The following is a 22,488-nucleotide window of genomic DNA, read 5'->3' on the forward strand; positions in this document are numbered from 1 at the left end:
CAACAGTTTTTTTTTATTTTAAAACACAAATATACTCTCCCATTTTAAAGGTTAAAAGTCGTGGAGTGGCAAACAATTACTTTTTAAAAATTGTGTTTTTTTCCTTAATTAGTACTTCACTGCCACACCAAACACCCCACCCCTATTAAAATGCTGAAGATAAGGACCTCAATACTCTGTGAGAGCAGCAATCGATCTTCAGTGGTCCAGTACTCCCTATCCACAGTCCCAACTATTGTACTCCAATCAGCACAGGGCATGAGCAAGTACTACAAAAATAGTTTATTTTTTTTCTTCTAAGGTTTAACCTCTTAAATATGCAGCAAGTACAGAAAAAAAAGGACTGTTGATCTTCCAGAAATTCAGTAAGCTCCTAACTTCCTGTGCTAACACAGTTCCTCCGCTGCACTGGAATACCAAACAGTATTCTCAGGCCCTCCCAATTGTGTGTGAGACCCCATATAAAATCCATGCCAGACCCTTAAAAAACATTTAAAGAAAAATCACAAAAAACAGTCCGCAGTTCCTAGGGACATGACATGTGCAAACTACAACTGTTTCCTCAGCGACAGCAGGAAGCTGTCATATATAGAAGTGGTAGAAATACCACATCTACATATGATGCTCGGCTCCTGCTGAACAGGGGGAGAGACAGGTAAAGTTTCAGGTGTTTGTCTGATTGCCAGAGCAGCTAAAGTCCGGCCCAAACCTAGGTTTGGACCAAACGGTCAGCTCATCCCCACTTAATCACTTCCCGTCCAGCCCATGTACATAAACGGCCAGACAGGAGCAGTGCAGGAGTGGGTGGCCGTTCATAAACGGCGCCCGCATTTACTGCCTGTGTGCGCTCACTGTACGGATATGCAGAGCCATACAAAACAGTGTGCAGGAGCTGACAGGGTAGAGATCGGTATTGTTTACATGCAGGTCTCTCCCCTGTCAGAAATCCTTGGAGATCGCCGGGTGCCAGTTTACAGTAGCAGTCGAGAGGTAAAACACCACAATTGAGCTGCGTTTTTAACCCCCCAAATGCTCCCCTCCTTTAGCTGCAGAAGCAGTGGCTGGGAGAAAGAGAGTTTATATGCTGCAGCAGGAATTCTGCCCTGTCACTTTTGGTGAGCAATGCTACCATGAAGCGCAACCAAAATTAAAGTTGCGTCATGCTAGTGTGGGGTTTAAGGGGTTAAAAGCAGGCAATGAGGAGATGATGCCTCCTTACTGCCTGTCAAATGCTCTCTGTGGATCGCTCTTCAAAGACCAAAGCACATGTGAACAAGCCCTTACAGATGATGAATTCTAAAAACTTTGCTGAAGTTTAAGTCGTGTCTCTAACAATATAAATCCTGAAAACTATAATAAACTAGAACATATAAATCTATTTTACATTTGTTCATATGTACTGTTTGCACAATTAACCTATTTTTATTGCTGAACTATTTTCAATGGTACAGTGAGAGCTACAATGTATATTGCCATGGACTATGCACAGTGATAGAGGTACATGGTACAAAAAACGTTCATTAAAAATTGTGACAGAATGCAACACCAATCCAGTTTAAGCAAAAAGTCAGTAACAAGAAAAACATAAAAAGTCTTTAAAAAAAATGCATATATCTGTGGGCGAGCACACTGTGCATATAAAACCCATTTTATCAGAGTACTAGCTGCAGATGATCAGAGCAAACATACATGTTCTGCTCCACTAGCTCTTTATCATATCTCAATCCTAGACATCCTCAGGCACTTGACAAATGAGGTAATGAAAGCTTCTACCATTCTTTTTTTACAGCTCATCAGAATGGCAAACGGGTAACTAGGCCAACTTGATGTGCATAGGAAAGTTATTAGAAGGAAGCCATTTTGGCAAGTTCTTGGTTCATCTCCGCATATTGTTCCCTCAGACGCTGGACTGCTTTACGCTGCTCTTCATCAACTGCCAGCCGTCTTTGTTCCTGCTCCTTCAGAAATGCTTCCCACCTTGCACAAAGTTTCTCTTTCCCAGCTTTCTCTGCAGCACTCTGCAAATCAAAGAGATAACATGGCATCAAAAACGTGCTAATATTTACAGGTGAAGCTAAAGAACTACTGTGTAGTCTGGCTGTGCTGCTTGGCAGGGTTGCCTGGAGTAAAAGACTGGTTGAACATCATTTATAAACTCTTTGACAGGTAAAAATTGTAATGTACAGTACATACGTAGGCAATGTAAAAAGAGGTTTAGCTGAAGGGCCACCTAAAACATCTAACATAAGCAATCCAACAATCTTAACCACTTCCCGACCGGCCGTTGCATATAAAAACGGCAGGACGGTGGCAGTGCAGGGTCGGGTGGCCGTTTATAAACAGCCTCCCCGCACCCTGCTTGTGCACGCTCCCTGGGAGCGCGCAGCACCGCGATCCGGGGCCCGCGGTGTCCTCCGGACACAGTGAAACACCGATCGTCGGACGGGACCTCTGTACGAGGTCCCGATCACGTGATCACTGATTGGCCAATCAGTGATCACATGCAAAGTAGTAAGCAAGATGTGACATCATTGCTTACTACGTGTGAAATCTGTGAATGATCACAGAGGTCACATGGTACAAGGCTATTCACAACAGCCTTGTACCATGTGACAAGCTGTGACCAATCACAGCTCACTCAGTACTTCTCAATGAGTGCAAGAATGCAGACAGAGAGAAAGAGAAATGATTGCTTTTACATCCTATATGGGTGTAAAAGCAATCAGTGAAAAAAAAAATCTTCATCACCCCCCACAAGTAGTACAGTGTCACCATGGTGACACTGTACTGCTAGGGTGACAGTATGTAAAAAAAATAAATATAAAATAAAAAAATAAAATAAAAATGTAAAAAAAAAAGTTTAAAAATTATAATTTTTGGTTATAAACTAATTTGGATTTTTTTTTTTACTAAAAAGATAACGGAATAAATTTTGGCAAAGATTTATGATGAAATATTATTTATTTGCAAAATTTTATAAAAAAAACATTTTCAAAATTTTTGGACTTTTTTATTTACATAGCAAACAAAATAAAAATCCCAGCGGTGAATAAATATCACCAAAATAAAGCTTTATCTGTGTCAAAAAAATGGTAACATTCATTTGGGTACAGTGCTGCATGACCGCGCAATTGTCATTCAAAGTGTGATAGCGTTGAAAGCTGAAAATTGCCCTGGTCAGGAAGGGGGTAAAAGTGTCTGGACTGGAAGTGGTTAATTATACTCTGCCAACTATTGTAGTTGTTGAAATGAATATACTGTGCATTGCCTAGCAGTGTCATTCATTTTGAATGCCACCCAACACATCTGTACTGCAGTGCACCACAAAACAGAGTGCTCTTTGTTGGCAAAAATCATGCATTTGTATGTCCTTTGCGGTGCATTTACCTTCTATTTAAATGAATGGACTGCCCTAAGGCACTCATTCATGAGCTGCATTGGAACCTGCATGAGTGAATGGAGACTAAAGCTGGATACACTCAGGAAGGTTTTTTTTTTTTTTTTCATTCAACCCAGCAAAAAAAAAAAAAACATACAGATTGCTGTGCTAACACATCTAGTGTTAGTGCGGCTATCTCCCCATTGAACTACTGTGTTCTGACAGGGGGACACACCGAAAAGGGCTGCCAGCGCTGATTGGATTCTGAAAGGCTGCTGGTTTTCCAGCATGCCCATTCAACTATATTTTACATATAGTAAAAAGTACAAACCATACTGTAATTGGATGATACTGGCCAATTAGTAATTATCTCACAGATAACACTTTTCACAGAATGTATTTTTCCTCCAGCTGTAAATCTCTTTTCACCATGAGCAATTATCAGTTCCTTTTTATCTATAAGAGCTATACTCAATGCTGATAGCAGACCCAGCTCTTAACACAGTCTAGCTGTGACACTTGTTTCAGTTTTATTACACTATGTTTTGTGACATTTTGACAAGGGGGTTTTATTTCCAGTGATTCTTTGCATCACTTAAAATGTCAATAAAAACAATTGAGAAAAGGTGTATGCATCCCAAAGGAACATACTATCAGCACATACAGTCACGACCAAACATTTCTGTCAGATAATGCACCACTTCACCCAGAAAATTGTTGCAATTACAAATATTTAGGCAATCTCATGTTCATTTTTTTTTGTTTGCATTGGCATGACACAAAAAAAGTGGAGAAACAAAAAGCCAAATTTCCACGCATTCCACGCAAACCCCCCAATATGGACTTGGACAAAATTAATTATTGGCACCCTCAATTTAATATTTGGTAGCACACCCCTTGGAAAAAAATAACTGAAATCAATCACTTTCTGTAACCATCAATGTTTCTTACACCTCTCTACTGGAATTTTGGACCACTCTTCTTTTGCCAACTGCTCCAGGTCTCTCAGATTGGAAGGGTTCCTTTTCTCAACTGCTGCTTTAAGATCTCTCCACAGGTGCTCTATGGGATTTAGATCTGGACTTATTGCTGGCCAGTTCAGTATTCTCCAGCGCTTTGTCTTAAACCTTGTCTGGGTGCTTTTTTGACGTGCGATTTGCTGCTGTAAGACCCATGACCTCTGATGGAGACCCAACTTTATGACATTGGGCCCTACATTGCACCCCAGAATTCTTTGGTAGTCTTCAGATTTTAGAATGCCATGCCCACGGTCAAGACATCCAGTGCCTGAAGCAGCAAAGCACCCCCAAAACATCAGTTAACCTCCACCAAAAAAAAAAACAAAATTTACAAAATCATTTAAAAAAATTTTAAAAAATAAATTGTACAAAATAATTTTTAAATAATTAAATTAGATAATTAAAAATAATTTAAAAAACATTTTAATTTTTGTAATTTGGGGGTCTGTAAGGTAGGTTGTATGGGACCCTGTGACACGGTACGGCAGCCCTGGGTGACACTATCAAGTAGGATGTGATATCTGATTGCGACAGTGTCACCCCCATCTGTGACAGTGCACAGATTGGCAAGCCGGTAACAACGGCATCATTTCCAGGGGCTGGTTTGGGAATGTGGGGGTGGGTGGGGGATGTGGACATCATGTATTATCACACCAGGTGACACAAACCCTAGTGATGCCACTGGTTATAGATGTGTTCTGTCAGGTGATTTGACAGTGACAAAGCTTTAGAGGAAACGCTCTCTGTGCGCTCCCCCTATAACCCTACCACACATAGTTGTTTTCTAGCAGTCAAAGAGTAATCCAAGGAAAGTAAAGGCAGGTGTCCTGTACGGCAAGATATGGTATTTACAGGTAAGAATTCCTCTTATCTTAATCATACAGTATAGGACACAGGCAGAATATTCATACAGCATAGGACGCCCCTTTAGCTCTTTAGAGGAGCTAGGGGCTCCCGAAGAGGGCGGTTTTAGGACCTTCTGCTTTGGAAGTAAAACCTTCCCACCCGTGACCTTTTTAATGAATCGGCCAAGTGGCTCACCAAACAGATGTCTTCACTGGAAAGGTATAAGTATGAGGCGCCTTTTGCAGGCACCTTCAGCTGTCCAAGCTTTTAGCTATAAGATTTTGTGAATGTGAATGGAGATTAGATCCATTCTGTAAATATGTCTTATGACACGTTTTATGGCATCTACACAGATAAGCAGAGCAATTGCTGTGCACGAGTCTAAAATACAGGGTTATGTTGGTTATTCATTGTCCCAGTCCTGTTAGTTGCAGCTTGGCATACTGAAATTGCAGCAAGAGCTGGTTGCAAGGCTGGACCTGCAAGACTGAAACATCTCACTGTTCCTATTTGAAGATGTTTTTCTTTCAAAGATTCTGCAATTAGAAAGTTTGAGATGCACCTAAGAGCTTTTAGGTGCATCTCAAACTTTCTAATTGCAGAATCTTTGAAAGAAAAACATCTTCAAATAGGAACAGTGAGATGTTTGTTTAGGACACAAAGAACAGGATTGGCTACAGGAATAGCCCACTTCTTTGTGAATTCTTTCCACTAGAAAAAGTTCAGTAAAGATTTGAAAATTTTCAGAACTGCCCCCATTGTCACAGACACCATATTTTATCTGTTCATGAAGAGGAAATATTTTCCAGGGTTTTGCAGGTCTCTTTGTACCCAAAGGGGCATAGCGGGATAGAGGAGAATCATCTTGCACAATTCAATACGTACTAAGCCACTAACCCAGAACAAGTATGCAGATCAGGAAAATCAGCGTTAAGTCAGAATGCCATATTTGTTAAATTATCACTTGAATAGAACTTGGAGTCAGTGACTCAAATAATCGGCATGGCTGTCAAGCAACTAACATTTGAAGTCAGCAATAGTGGCCTCCAAGAAGTTTCCCTCAGGAAAGGTGTCCTTTAAAAAGAATGTTCAGCGCTATTTGTATTAGGAAAATTCATGTATGAAAAAAATTTAATCCAATGAAAATTAATAAATTCATTGAGCTGCAGGGCATCTAAAAAGCGGTTGTAAACTTTTTTTTTTTTAATTCAAATAAAAAATTTTTTTATATTTACCTGCTCTGTGCAATGTACTGTGCAGTGCACAGAGCGACCCTGAACCTCCTCTTTGGGGGCCCCACTGGCAATCTCCGTTCCTTCCCTTCTCTGTGTGCCCCCACAGCAAGCTGCTTGCTTTGGAGGCACCTGTGCAGGCGCACTCCCCAGCCAGGCTGTGTGTATCAATGGAAATGTGTCAAATTCGGGTATCCGCTCCCCAAAGGTGCCAATCCTTAAAGGGGAGCGGAAGACAAAGGCTTAAAGCGGAACTTCCCCTTTTGGGTGGAGCTTTAGCTCTTTTGGGTATTAATGTGCAACTCAGACTGTGCGGGACAGGACAGGTGATGATGTCACTGGAGAGTCTGAGTAAGGCTTACAGATAGAAAAAGAAGTCACCTTTAATTTCATAACAGCATTCAATAAACAGGCCAACTGAAATTAACTCTAACAAGCAAAGACATTGTTTCCCCATTTTGTTTTACAGCAACTGTATGTATAAAAATGTAAGGTACGACTTGTGCATAAGTGGAAAATAGCCATACCATGTTATTGAACACCATGGACAAGCACAAGTCTCTGTGCTCTCCAACTTAGACATATCTACTGTGTATTTAGCGGTTTACCTGAAGATATGATCTCCTAGGTTCAGTGTGACACCCTGAAATATGTTTGCAAAAGATGACCCCAGAACATCAATAATGGGCCACACCATCTATCTAGTCTATTTTTTGACTGATATGAGTACACAGGCAGGGTGCCAGGTACCAGCTGGCTAGGGCTCTAGAGACCCACAGACCGGGATTCCCCAGGGCGCGGAGTCTAAGCCCCAGACTGCTTGTTCACCAGAGCCCGATGGTGGGGATGGACTTGGAGCAGACTGAGACCAGGTCGCGGCCCCCGAGTACACCCAGCTGTGGTAGAGATAATTGCCAGTAGTACGTAGCGGGTATGAGCCTGCTGTGAAGAGGCAGAGCAGACCTAGGCAGAAGCAGATGGATCCGAGCAGGATGGATGGATCCTAGCAGGATGGATGGATCAGAGCAGGATCAGTGAAGTCAGACAGGCCAGGTCAGTAACAGCGGAGGCAGACGGTACAGAGCAGCAGGCTAAGAGTAATCGGGTCACAGGCCAGGTTCAGCAACGGGAGGTCAGATAATCAGGATCAGGCAGAAAATAGTCAAAACGAGCCATGGGTCAGAGCAGGAGATGGTCAACAGAATCAGGGTCAGGCTGGGTCGGCAACAAGGCAATCACAGGAACAGAACGGGCAGGAACACAGGAACAAAGACCATACGGCAATTTGAGTATGCACAGGGCCAGTTTAAATAGTGCGCCCTGCGCTGTCATGGGTGCTAGGTGGGTGTCCACGATCGCGAGTGCGCATGCGAGGCCGCCGCTGTTGCCTATGTCCTGGCTAATGCGCATCGGCGTTCTGCGCATGCACCGCCGCGAGCCCTGGGATTCCTGACAGAGGGCTTGCATAGTGCATGATAAAATTCAAAGACTAGTCCACTAGTATGAACAGCTATTTGTGTTTCCTTTTCACCTGCTATATTGTATTATTTAGAGGGACTTTTTAGGCCAGTTTTGACCATCCCCAATATATCTGGATTAGGGTTGAATATATAAAATCCATCTGTTAGACACATATGGTTCAGCAGCTTCTAAACTACATGCACATACAACAAATACAGCCATGGCTAAACATAAAACAAAGTAAAAACTGCCCAATGCTTGTTCTTTACAAAACAGATTTTCAAACTGAAAAGACGGCTAGTTCTGGGGTTTTAATAAGCAATTTTTTCAAAATGTCTGATTTGGTTTCTAAAAAAGCAGGGTCTATGGATGATCCAGTCCTTTTCCAGAGCTATTTTGTGCTCTGACCTTTCTAAACATGTTCCCCTATTTTCCTGTAAACAGAGAGGCACTGTATGAGCAGGTCCTATGGGCTTTCACCACTCCAGTCTTAGCCACAGAGTGGAGACCACTGTTGATTTTTAGTGGGAGTGTATAGGTCACAGTGGTTTTCCAGCTCTTGATGTGAACACAAACAAGTACGGTTTAATCTTCTTAGTGTAAAGAATAAAATATACCCATCACTTCACGAAAGCAGTTTTGGCAGCTCCACAACACCCCTAAAAAAGGTTACCAAAGTAAATTTACAGAACTGAAAAAAGGAAAAGAGCCTTAAACTAAATGTTGTGTGTTAAGTCTTTTCCAAGGAATCTAGTATCTAAAATATACGCAGTGAGGAAAATATATATTTGTCTTTTCCTTGCAATGACAAACCAGCTGACAGTCTATTTTATCACTGTCTTTGTGTTTTGTTCAGCTCCTATGCATTGTATTGTTCCACAGCTCTAGCTTTGTGTCAAGTGAACAACTTTATTTTTTATTTTTACTTAGACCTAGTTAGCTATGACACATTAAGGATGAGAAGTGGTCATACATACTGTAGGTCCTTACTGTTTGAATTTCCCACATATGTCTGACACAGTCAGAAAAGCACCATAAACTTGTTTTTTGTTGTTTACAAATAGGTTTTTTCTTTTTTGGGGATGTAAATTTGTGGCCAATTAGGATGCATCCAATCTGACAGAGCTTGAGCTATTTTGCAAAGAATGGGCAAAAATGTCCCTCTCTAGAAGTGCAAAGCTGGTAGAGACATACCCCAAAAGACTTGCAGCTGTAATACAAATGCATGCCACACTTTTCAGATATTTGTAAAAAATTTTGAAAACCATTCATCGTTTTGCTTCCACTTCACAATTATGTGCCACTTTGTGTTGGTCTATCAAATAAAATTCCAATAAAATACATTTACGTTTTTGGTTGTAACATAACAAAATGTGGAAAATTTCAAGGGGAATGAATACTTTTTCAAGGCACTGTATATGTAAGTATAACAGGTAACTTTATACATACGTCAGTTCTTTTATACTAGAGCTCAAGACAACCTTGTCCTTAAAGCAACACTAAGACAAGACTGTTAACTCAGACTCTCCTTGCAGAGGTAGCCACAAGAAAGGCCACCCTACTGGTAAAATCAGGCAAGGGAATATCTCTAATAGGTTCAAAGGGAGACTTCTGATGAGATGAGAGAACCAAATTAAGATCCCTGGGTGAAACAGGGAGAGAGAGGTAAGCTACCCCCCATAAGGCTTTGACTAAAAGGTGAGGGGCCATAGGTCTCTAAAAAAAGAATAAGAGCAGACAGGTGCATCAATTGCAAAGTTCAAAGTAGTAAATAATGCAAATATCATAAAATGGAATAGATAATGTATATGTAACTTTAAGTACTGTGTATAGCTAAAGACAGTATATACTTGAGCATTTCCATGCATAGTGGTCACGATGAGGTGAGATACTAAAAATTATTAAAAACCATAGTAAATGCAAAAATAATAATGTCTGTGTACAAGTGTATTGAAATTAATGAAATGCAATAAAATGAGAAGATAAAATATATATATACTGTAACAACCATTAGGGGCCAAGATTTATTCCATAATGGTACTCAAGACACATTTTGGTCCAGACCAGACTGAAGGAAGGACAGAATACATCTCATAGAGTACTTTATAGAATGAAAATGTATTGACTTACACCAAGCAAAATATGCCTTCCAGGTTAGATGGTAGACTTTAAGAGCAGTCAACATCCTAGCCTTCAAGAGGGTAGGGATGACTTAAGTCTGAAAGGTCCCTGCTCTTGAGAACCATGGCTTTAGCCATGCCATTAAAGCCAGTGCTCGAGAAGCAGGATAGAACACTGACCCTTGTGACAGGCAGTCCAGACAATCCAGAAGAGCTCACAAAGCATCTGTGACAAGCTTGAGTATGCTGGAGTACCACATCCTCCTGGGCCATTTCAGTACGACAAGAATTACTGGAATGCCTTCCATGTTGATCCTGCAGGGCATGTGAAGAATTTGGAGGGGCGGAAAGGCATAGACCAGGCTGAACTGATCCCACAGTGTTTAGTGCAAAACCCAGAGGGTCCCTGGACCTAAAACAAATCAGTCTAGTGTGTTGTTGAAATTGGAGGCAAAGAGGTCCACATTTGGCATTTCCCCACCTGTGGCAAATGGCTTGAAAGACTTTTGGATGGAGAGTCCATTCCTGAGGATACAGATGATTTCAAAAGCCCACCTGCTAAATTTTCATGCCTGGGATGTGGACAGCTGACAGGGCCGTAACATGAGCCAACCAAGAGAGGTTTAAGTCAGGTTCATTAAGAGCGATGTTAACTCCGGATGCCTCCTTGATGATTGATGTTGGGTATCCTCCTAATAGGGGTCCAGCACTGAAGTTCCGTAATTTTGATCGAAAGTGTAGCTTTCTCTGACAACAAGGTATTTGGGACTGCTCCTCAGCCCAACAGGTTGGCATATGTCATGAGAACTTTCCATGAATGTGGCATCCTCCTCAATGGACACCTCTTCATCTTGCACATTGAAAGGCTCTATGGCAAAGACAAATACCAATTCAGGAGGAGAGGTTGGGCTGCAACCCCTACTATCTGGGGTCTAAACAAGGTCTAAAATTCTGTCAATGAATTCCAACATTGTGTCAGAAAATTCCTCTAGAAAAAAAGGAGGATGAGGCTGGTGTAGCCAACATGATGAATGAGTCAGAATGAAGGCAACCATCAGAGGAGAGGGAACTAGGGCCCTGCACAGATATACAACCCCTTAAGGGAACTAAAGGCTGAGCTATTGGGCCCATATGACCCCTTATCTCTGCACTCATGGTAAACCATGCCCTCATGACCTCCACAGCAGCGAAGTAGGAAGGGATGCCTTGGTGCAAGCACCTGCATGCTGCTGTAACCTTGGAACTGCATGCATACACTTCTACAATGGTAGGAGAATCAGGAGATGTTGCTTGGCCACTGTCCAGATTCCAAAGAGGATGAGACATGGCATGCAAGTGCAGTAACCTCCTAACGATGGAGTGATGCATGTGCAAAAACAGACTTCAGGACGTGCAGGAACAGCAAAATTCAATTCAAACAGGCAAGACCATCAGCTTCCACCAAAAACACAAAACAGATTCCAGGTGTGTCAGATAGCATGTTCCCTTCTGGGAATTGTGGTTCCTCATAGCGTAACCACAGCACAGTTTCACTCGCCTCTCTGCATGTATGCAACGTATGTTACAGAATACTGCTGGCTAAAATAGCTTTTATTGCTGATAGGGTCACTTTAAGAACAACTCCTCTATAGACTTATACAGTATACACAGCACACTCATAAAAGCCGGTATGTTCCACAGGCAACTCTAACAAGTTAATAGTACACTTCAGTGATTCACAAGCTCTCTCAGCATGTCATGATGAAAAGCCACTCCATAAGAAGACTTAATCGACAACATGTCTGAGGTATAAAAGAGCAACAGCTGTAACCTTTACCTTTCCACTATGGGATTTTTGTATAATAAAAGTGCTTTTTGTCCTTTACAAAACCTTGAAAAGAAAAAAAAAACTTGCAACATAAGCAAACACTGGGAGTGTGTGGAAAATTAAGCCATCTAAAGTATAAAGTGCTTTAAAATTGCTAAAACATGTAAATGTGCACTCAGTATGCATCCTAACCTAAGAACAATACTATACTCCTAAAGAAAATCAGCTTTTCACTCTAGGCCATTTGCTACTGACTTTCTCCGGCCATAGATGGTTTGAATCTCAGCAAGTTCAGTAGGGACGGGGCGAGATTCAAAACATCTATGGACAGGTTGATTGTACCCAAGTCGGACAACAATCATTTTGGATACAACCAGCCTGGGACTTTTCATGCGATTATTGCCAGGGGCTACAGCCATTAGCAGAAATCACTGTGTTTTCCTGGCAGGGACAGCTCCCCTCATGCCCCCTCCCTTCCTGGAGAACGCATTAGCTAGGTTTCCCCCATCAACCCAGACAGCGATTTTCTTTCCTGAAACCCGTGAAAAATTAACCATCTATGGCCAGCTTTACACTGAGCAATAAAGTGATCTTAAAGTGGTTCTAAAGTCTACATTTTTTACATTAATACATTCTCTGTATTAAAGTTAAAAATGCTCCACTACTTGTCCTGCCCAGCCCTATTCCTAAACACTTACCTGTCTCCTGTCAGCACTCCAGTGCTGTCTTGGCTGCAGCACTGCTCCTCTCACGTATTGGTCTCACAGGAGACACTGAGGTCAGTGGGAGCCATAGGCACACAGCATGGCAATTAATAAATAATTTGCGCTAGTAAATATATATAAATATATGTAAAGAAATCATCAAATCATAAATCCAGATAAATATATATATACCAATACCACAGAAAAATATAAAAACTTTTTAGGTGCAAAAAAACTTTTGTGCAAAAGGAGTGTCTCAATATAAAAAAAGTGTCTCAATATAAAAAAATAATATGCAATATAAAAATATTGAACGAATTTTTAAAAAATATTGGCCCATTTTGCTAAAAGATGATATACTAAATAAATTCTTATCTAAAACTCCTAAATTCATTTATAAGAAAAATAAGTCTCTTAGGATGAAATTGGCTCGCAATGTCATCGAACCCCCAAAAAAGTTCGATCTGTTTCCAAATTTAAATGGTTTTTTTCCTTGTAGGAAGTGTAAAGTATGTAGGACTGTAAAAGTCGGTAGTAATAAAAAAAGAAAGTCATTCTGCTCTTCATTTTCCAAAAAAGAATATGATATTAAATCCCTGATTACATGTAATTCTACACATGTGATTTATGTTTTAGAATGTCCATGTCATTTGAGATATATTGGGAGAACTGGGAGATGTTTAAAAACAAGAATAGGCGAACATATAAGAAACATAGTAAAAGGATTTGATAAACATAGTGTATCCAAACATTTTAAATTGGTACATAATTGTGATCCGAGCTTACTTACCTTTTATGGGATTGAGATGGTAAAACCCCATTGGAGGGGCTCGGATTTGGTTAATGAGATTTCCAAAAAAGAGACGTTTTGGATTTATGAACTAAATTCCTTGCAACCATTCGGGTTAAATGTCGATATAGATTTGAACTGTTTTCTCACAAATTTTTAAATTTTAATTTTTATGCTTTTTAAGTATATTTTCATATAGGCAACTGTTTAAAGATGATATATGGAAGATTGTGTGCTTTTTATACAATTTCTGCATTATTTTTGTATTATCACTAGAGTTCCCCTTTATTTGTGCTTAATGTGTTACTGGCCCTTTAAGTTCCCTTTTTGAAACACAGTCTTAGAGGGTATTGGCCCGTTAATGTATTTATTTATTTAATTTATTTACTATCATTGTTTTATTTAAATTTCTTTTTATTTTTGTTCCCTTGTTTTAAAGTTTTTTGCTTGTGATGGCAAATATATTGGATATATTGTATACTTTTTGTGGACTTCTGTCATCCTTGGGGCGGCTTGCTTTGCTTGATTCCCCATTGATGTCAGCTGTTCGTTTCCTGTGAGTGTATATTTAATGAGGGTGAGACGTCTCACATCTATCCGCTCCGTGAGGACGTCGATGACGAAACGCGTAGGGCGGAGCTTGATTGATGTGATGTCATTACGTTTTTGACTGCCAGCTATTGCACATGTGCTGAGTAGTCAGGCTCGTTTATGTGATTGCTGTTGATGCTGGTGTCGGCTGGGACACCTCTTGAGTAAGTGCAATGAGTATCTAATAAAGGAATTGGTTTTTATAATATTGCACCATGAAGTCTTTCTGTTTCTCTCGAGTGCTTGGCATTTCCCCCCATGGATACGTTTGAAGGTGGTCCTTTTTCTATTGGAGAAGTGGATTTTCGATTAACTACAAAGTTTTTCGTCCTGTTATTTCGATCGATGAGGATCGGTGTGTTGGAGAGCTTCCGTTTCTGAAGATATTTTTATGGATGATCTGCCATTATATTAAGGTTTTTTGGTGAAATTTTTTTATATTGAGACACTTTTTTTATATTGAGACACTCCTTTTGCACAAAAGTTTTTTTGCACCTAAAAAGTTTTTTATATTTTTCTGTGGTATTGGTATATACAGTCATGGCCGAAATTGTTGGCACCCTTGATATTTTTCCTGAAAATCAAGTATTTCACACAAAAAAGGTATTGCATTAACACATGTTTTGCTATACACATGTTTATTCCCTTTGTATGTATTGGAACAAATATAAAACAGAGGCAGAAAAGCAAATATGACATAATGTCACACAAAACCCCAAAAATGGGCTGGACAAAAGTATTGGCACCCTTAACTTAATATTTGGTTGCACACCCTTTGGAAAACATAACTGAAATCAGTCGCTTCCTATAACCATCAATAAGCTTCTGACACCTCTCACCCGGAATTTTGGACCACTCTTCCTTTGCAAACAGCTCCAGGTCTCTCTTATTGGAAGGACACCTTTTCCCAACAGCAATTTTAAGATCTCTCCACAGGTGTTCAATGGGATTTAGATCTGGGCTCATTGCTGGCCACTTCAGAACTCTCCAGCGCTTCTTTGCCATCCATTTCTGAGTGCTTTTTGACGTATGTTTGGGGTCATTGTCCTGCTGGAAGACCCAGGATCTTGGACGCAAACCCAGCTTTCTGACACTGGGCCCTACAGTGCGACCCAAAATCCTTTGGTAATCCTCAGATTTCATGATGCCTTGCACACAGTCAAGGCACCCAGTGCCAGAGGCAGCAAAACAACCCCAAAACATCATTGAACCTCCACCATATTTTACCGTAGGTACTGTGTTTTGTTCTTTGTAGGCCTCATTCCGTTTTCGGTAAACAGTAGAATGATGTGCTTTACCGAAAAGCTCTATCTTGGTCTCATCTGTCCACAAGACGTTTTCCCAGAAGGCTTTTGGCTTACTCAAGTACATTTTGGCAAACTGTAGTCTTGCTTTTTTATGTCTCTGTGTCAGCAGTGGGGTCCTCCTGGGTCTCCTGCCATAGCGTTTCATTTCATTTAAATGTCGACGGATAGTTCGCGCTGACACTGATGCTCCCTGAGCCTGCAGGACAGCTTGAATGTCTTTGGAACATGTTTGGGGCTGCTTATCCACCATCCGGACTATTCTGCGTTGCAATCTTTCATCAATTTTCCTCATCCGTCCACGACCAGGGAGATTAGCTACAGTGCCATGGGTTGCAAACTTCTTGATAATGTTGCGCACTGTGGACAAAGGCAAATCTAGTTCTCTGGAGATGGACTTGTAACCTTGAGATTGTTGATATTTTGCCACAATTTTGGTTCTCAGGTCCTCAGACAGTTCTCGTCTCCTCTTTCTGTTGTCCATGCTTAGTGTGGCACAGACAGACACACAATGCAAAGGTTAAGTGAACGTCTCTCCTTTTTATCTGCTTTCAGGTGTGATTTCTATATTGCCCACACCTGTTACTTGCCCCAGGTGAGTTTACAGGAGCATCACATGCTTGTAACATTCTTATTTATCCGCAGTTGTGAAAGGGTGCCAATACTTTTGTCCAGCCCATTTTTGGAGGTTTGTGTGACATTATGTCGAATTTGCTTTCTTTCCTCCCTTTTTTTGTTTTGTCCCAATACACACAAAGGGAATAAACATGTGTATAGCAAAACATGTGTTAATGCAATACGTTTCGTGAGAAATACATGATTTCCTGGAGAAATATCAAGGGTGCCAACAATTTCGGCCATGACTGTATATATATTTTTCTGGATTTATGATTTGATGATTTCTTTACATATATTTATATATATTTACTAGCGCAAATTATTTATTAATTGGTACACTTTATATATGGTGGTTTTTTTGCAGCTGGTACACTATTAGTAAGTTATACAATTTTGACCATAGGCGCTATTATTAATTTTTCTTACACAGCATGGCAAGTATAACATAATTTTTATTGAAACGAGAAAACAAAAACAAACAAAAAAAACCCTTTAACCATTCGCCCGCCAGATGATTTACCCCCCCCCCCCCTTCCTGACCATGCCATTTTTTGTGATACGGCGCTACGTTATGCAGAGCAATACAAAGCAGCATGCTGGTGCTGACAGGGGAGAGGTCTGTGTTGTTTGCATATCACCGGTGATAACCGGGTGCAGGTGGGGCATCACTGGCCGGGACCCGGTGATCGACAGCTGTAGCTGTCAATGGCGGTGCGGGTAGGGCAGTGTGTGCGCCCCCTACCTGGAAATGCAAAATCATGTATATATACACACATGATTTTGCACAGCCTTTCCGCCCTGTAGTAATTCTGCTATAGTGCGGTCGGGAAGCGTTTAATATCCTTTCGATTTGGTCAGAGTAGGGGAAGAATAAAACCCGTGTCAGTTTTTGTCAGTCTCCGTACAAGTGATAAGAAATCTCTCCAGTAGGGACACAAGCGGCAAAAAAAAAAAAATACATTCTTTCAGTAAACTGAGAGAAAGATAGAACCTATATCATGTTTTTACTGTTTGTGTCTTCCCATCCCAGTGGCAACCACCCCCTTTATTTCGTGTCCTCCGGTCACAGGAAAAGGAAGTGAAATCTCCCCAGCAATAAAAATTTAGGCATTTATACTTCTTAAGTGTGTCCAAAGCTAAAAAGAGAAAAAAGGGTTTGGCTGGAATTAATTTTTAAATGCAAATTAATTAATAAATAAACCAGTTTTAAACACACAACTTGTAAGAAGTGAGTTTTTTGGCTTTCTAAAGTCAAAGCAATGCACAAAATCAAGCAACTCTTAGTAATCAATCAAAATTCATCTTTCATGTTCTGGTTGCTATAAATGGATACAGCTATGATGTGGTTAGTTGCTAAAGGCTGCACATCATTGCTGTTTGTATTGCCTTAAGTATATGTCTTAAACTGAAAAGGTGCCACACTTTTGGAAGTCATTTTAAAATGCAGCCAAAATAAAAAAAACCCAGGAAGTTCAACGCAAGACATATAGCTTGCAGTTAGTAGGATGTGTCTCTGGTGCTGATGCCTCATCTTTCAGTTGACATATTTCTCCATCCATACCCCCACACCTCCACCATCGTAATCCTCCTTGCAGAGGGGATTATTACATCAAAGGGGCTATCACATACTCTCATCAAGAGACCCCCAACTATGACTGCCCTTTCCACCCAGCTCCGTTATTCATAGAAGCTGTACTCTAGCTTCTATGAATGAACCCTGAACTATGAATGGAGGAGGCGGATCTATTCTCCACCAGTCCTCCATTTTTAGATCTTGTTTCAATTACAGAAGCTGCAGTACGCCCTCTATGAATGTAGTAGCTGGCAGAAAGGCGGGTCCTAGACAGGTTCTCTTGAGGACAGCCTGTGACAACTCCTTAATTAAATTAACATCCCACAACACCAGAAGATTGCAGGGGTGGGGACATGGACTTTAGGATTTCAACTAAAAGAGGCATCAGCACAAGAGACACATTCAACTAACTAAGTTACATCCCTTTTTTTCCTTGGCTGCACTTAAGCTTTAACTAAAACAGCTTCTTTGGTTCTGACATTTGTGAATTCTGCAGAATGTACCAGCTGCCCCAAAGTTTCCATCTTCTATAGGTATTCCAAGATTCCAGTTCTTGGAAGTTTTGAGATTCCAGTTCTTGGATGTCTCAGAGTAACATTAGGAATGTGTTGTGATCAGTGTTTACCTTTGCATGTTCCTGCTCTCGCTGCTGGAGCCCGTGGATGGTATGATTGGCAGTTTCCACTGTAAGAAAAATTTGAATTGATTAATCAGCTGTTCTATCCGCAAAGGGAAATTGTACATACAACAGCGTGTGTGACAGAACTAAAAACGAACTCTAGTAAAACATGTTCGCACTATGCTCAGGAAGTGCCCTGGGTGATCGCTGCGAAGGCCTGTTTAGCATTTTGCATGCCGATGCTATGAGACGCCAAAGCAGGAAAGGATATGAAGGGCTCATCAGTTTCCCCTGACTGACAAGCAATGGGAATTGCTAGCACTTTGTACATATGCAAGGAAAGGCTTGACAAAAAGTCAGATTGCTAACAGATGGGCAGAGGGACTTAAATATTTCCTTTATTTACATATTCCAGAACAGCCGTACAAGATTCAAAGCTCTTCCATTGTTCTTTGAATATGCAACACTTGTATATTAAATATTGTATCAAATATAGACATTTCAGTATCTACAGACAAATAAACCTTGGGTATCAAATGCATCCACTTAAAAAACAATTACATTTTTCGTTAAGAGTAAAGGGGCGTCAGGCTATGTGTAAATATGTTATGCATTTGCAGTAGTGCTGAGATCAGCTTTGTGAAGCTCTTCTGCCATCCTCCTCCCCTTGCTGCTCCCACCTGCCTACATGGAAAATTCCGTCTTTAAGACAGTTGATCATCAAATGTAGCAATTTGAGGCATTTTACCAGAAAAAAAAAACTTTATAGAGTGAATTCCAAACAGTTAGGATGGTTATAAATGGCTTTGGAATTCTTCAAGACAGTGAAAATGTCATTTAAACACAATTCTGGTCTAATTATTAAAAACTAATGGGAATTCATCAGTCCTTGCAAGAATACAACTACATGACTAAATTTCACTGGGAGCAAGCAACTTCTCACCCTGCAGACAAAATGCATGTAGACTACATGATGAACCAAGTCACTCTGATACTTTCATGTGTATAGGCCCGCAAAAAACACAGGTTCACCAGGCAGTTCATTTTTGTCATATAGACAGTAGAGTGATCAATAATACATTACAAACTGCTTGGTTATCGACAGGGGCGAAGTAAAAATTAAAGGAGCACTTTTTAATCAGAGTATAGCATCAAGTCAATTAAACTCCTGGGATATTGATCTCGTCAGTTAAGTAGGAGAGGGGGTTGTTAATCAGTTTCAGCTGCTTTGGAGTTAATAAAATTAACAGGTGCACTAGATGGGCAACAATGAGATGACCCCCAAAACAGGAATGGCTTTACAGGTGGAGGCCACTCACTGACAATTTTTTCCCTACTCATCTTTTCTGTTTTTCACTAGTTTTGCATTTGGCTAGGGTCAGTGTCACTACTGGTAGCATGAGGCAATATCTGGACCCTACAGAAGTTTCACAGGCAGTCAAACTCCTCCAGGATGGCACAGCAATACGTGCCATTTCCAGAAGGTTTGCGGTGTCTCCTAGCACAGTCTCAAGAGCATGGAGGAGATTCCAGAAGACAAGCAGTTACTCTAGGAGAGATAGACAGGGCCGTAGAAGGTCCTCAACTCATCAGCAGGACCGGTATTTGCTCCTTAGTGCAAGGAGGAACAGGATGATCACTGCCAGAGCCCTACAAAATGACCTCCAGCAGGCCATTAGTGTGAATGTCTCTGACCAAACAATCAGAAACAGACTTCATGAAGGTAGCCAGAGGGCCCGACGTCCCCTAGTGGGTCCTGTGCTCACCGCCCGGCACCATAGAGCAAACACCAGAATTGGCATGTCCACCACTGGTGCCCTGTTGAGAGCAGGTTCACTCTGAGCACATGTGACAGACATGAAAAAGTCAGGAAAAGCCATGGAGAACGCTATTCCACCTGTAACATCCTTCAGCATGACCGTTTTGGTGGTGGGTCAGTGATGGTCTGTGGAGGCATATCCATTGAGGGACGCACAGACCTCTACAAGCTAGACCAGGGGTTTCCAAACTATGGCCCTCCAGCTGTTGAAGTACTACAAGTCCCATCATGCCTCTGGGAGTCTTGCCTGTGGCTGTCAGTCTTGCAATGCCTCATGGGACTTGCAGTTCCTCAACACCTGGAAGGCCATAGTTTGGATACCCTTGGGCTAGACAATGGCACCCTGACTGCCATTAGGTATTGGGATGAAATCCTTGGACCCATTGTCAGACCCTACGTTGGTGCAGTGGGTCCTGGGTTCCTCCTGGTGCACAACAATGCCCGGCCTCATGGTGAGAGTATGCAAGCAGTTCCTGGAGGATGAAGGAGTTGATACCAATGAATGGCCCCCATGCTTGCCTGACCTAAATCCAATAGAATACCTCTGGGATATCATGTCATTTGATGCGGTCAGACGGCAACTCAGACTGTCCATGAGCTTAATGATGCCCTGGTCCAGATCTGGGAGGAAAAACCCCAGGACACCATCTGTTGTCTCATTAGGAGCATGCCCCGATGTGGTCAGGCATGCATACAAGCACGTGTGGGTCATACAAACTACTGAGTACCATTTTGAGTTGCTGCAATGAAATTTCAGCAAAATGGACTAGCCTGCTGCATAATTTTTTCACTTTGCTTTTAGGGGTGTCTTTGAATTCAGTCCTCTGTAGGTTGCCAAGTTTCATTTCCATTCAACGATGGGGCATCCTTATGTTCCTGACACATTACCCATTCCATATCAGCATATTCTATTTGTCCTTATGGAATATTAAAGGAAACCTTTCCTGAGGCAAACATGCATTCTGCTGACTTCTCATTCTGTAAATGTATTTACCATTTAGCTGTAATGCTAATCCATCTAGCTTCAGTACTTTGAGTTGCTGACCCAGACCAAGTATGTAACTAAGAACTTTTCACTTCTTTCTTTCCTGATATTAATACTTGCTCCAGGTCATTGAATTAAGCTGGCCATACACTATGTGAATTTCGGACATTTCCTGATGAACTGTCCGAAATTTACTACATGGGTGACCCTGTTGGCCCCCTCCTACCCAATATTCTACGACTGAAAATTATTGGCTGAACAGTTGCTGCATACAATCAACCTGTTGCTGGCAATACAGAAGATGTGTTAAAGATCCATGGCACTCATTCCTCACTATAATTTCTATTAACAAGTTTGATCCTGTGCCTGAAAATACATGAATTATGCCTAAAGTACACAATAAAAACTGTGATTGAAGGTGACTGAAAAAATACCCAAGTGAATGCTAGGACTTTGCCTGACTGGATATTTTTCCTTTTAACATCATTGTGTACTCTGAAAGTGGCAATTGGTTCATAAAATGTTTACTCAACTTTTTCATGAGGCTTATTCATGTTGTTGAAATCTGCCCGAAATAAGAAAACCGAGGTCCTGTGTACAATAGGTAAAAGTGGTATTAAAGCCAAAACCAAGATGTAATATATTGCTGATTACCAATCTTCAGATGTGGTAGCTGAATTAGTTTTCTTTTTTAGCCTCTTCTTCTCTGTTTTCACCCAGTGATCTGGCCAGTAATATACATCCTGTAGTAAAGTACCCCCACTCTGGATGAATCAGCACAGAGATCCCATTGGACAGCAGCATTGTCAGTCTGGGAGGAGGTGTTAGATGTACTAGCATATTTAAATATACTAACAAATTGAAGCTACCATTTTTAAGCAGTTACAGTAACCGTTTTTTTCCTTTAGGGATAAAGGTTGTGTATAAATAAATAAAAGCTGATAATTGAAAGCACCTGTCAGTGTTAAACGGTTTGTCTCAATTCTCTAATTGTTACATCTGCAGGACAGCTTGATCCAGCATTTTTCAACGAGGGTGCCTTGGCACCCTGGGGACCTTGAGATTTCCTCAGGGGTGCCTTGGCAAAATGTCTAAAAATTGCCCAAAACTTGTATACAAGTCAGCGGGTGGAACAAGCCTGCCTTTTAGTTACACAAAGCCACAGGTTTTCATTGTGCACCATTATGACCTTCTAGCCACTGTGCATCCTGACAACCAATGGCATCAGTTGATAAGGGGGATGTTGGTTGCCTGCACAGCATCCTTGTTTGCCCCCCCTCCCCCCCCCCTCCATCAGTGCTGGGGTCACATTAGCTCAGTGATGGAGAAAAACTGAGGGAGAAGAGAAACACTAGAATACTAGTCAGCATCAGTGTGCAAAAGTGCATTTGCTTTGGAAGAATAAATCACCTCTAATGTTGGGTGTCCTAAGTGTGTGGATGTTGCTGTGTTATATGAAACTATTAGAATAGGTTTTTACATTTTAGAATGGGGTGTCTCAAGACTATCTATAGGGTGCCTTGAAATTGTCCATAATTTTAAAGGGTGCCATGACTGAAAAAGGGTTGAGAAAAACTGTCTTGATCTGTTGAAAAACAACAGACCTACTGGCACGATTACC

At 41.1% G+C, this 22,488-nt stretch overlaps 1 protein-coding gene across 1 annotated transcript in view; it reads right to left on the reverse strand.

The window, feature by feature from the left end:
- Positions 1-267: 267 nt before the first annotated feature.
- The window catches only part of BLOC1S5 (biogenesis of lysosomal organelles complex 1 subunit 5), a 66,270-nt gene continuing 44,049 nt past the window's right edge, over positions 268-22,488 (reverse strand). The window contains exons 4-5 of the mRNA XM_089682168.1: positions 18,070-18,128; positions 268-2,018 (exon numbers count right to left, since the gene is read on the reverse strand). Coding sequence (XP_089538294.1) covers positions 1,845-2,018; positions 18,070-18,128 — 233 coding nt within the window. The 3' untranslated portion in view covers positions 268-1,844. The remainder of the gene's footprint in view (positions 2,019-18,069; positions 18,129-22,488) is intronic.

The sequence above is a fragment of the Staurois parvus genome, unplaced genomic scaffold (genome assembly GCF_062004578.1).
Source record: "Staurois parvus isolate SC_StPar_1 unplaced genomic scaffold, SC_StPar_1.0 ptg000287l, whole genome shotgun sequence".
Classification (NCBI taxonomy): domain Eukaryota; kingdom Metazoa; phylum Chordata; class Amphibia; order Anura; family Ranidae; genus Staurois; species Staurois parvus.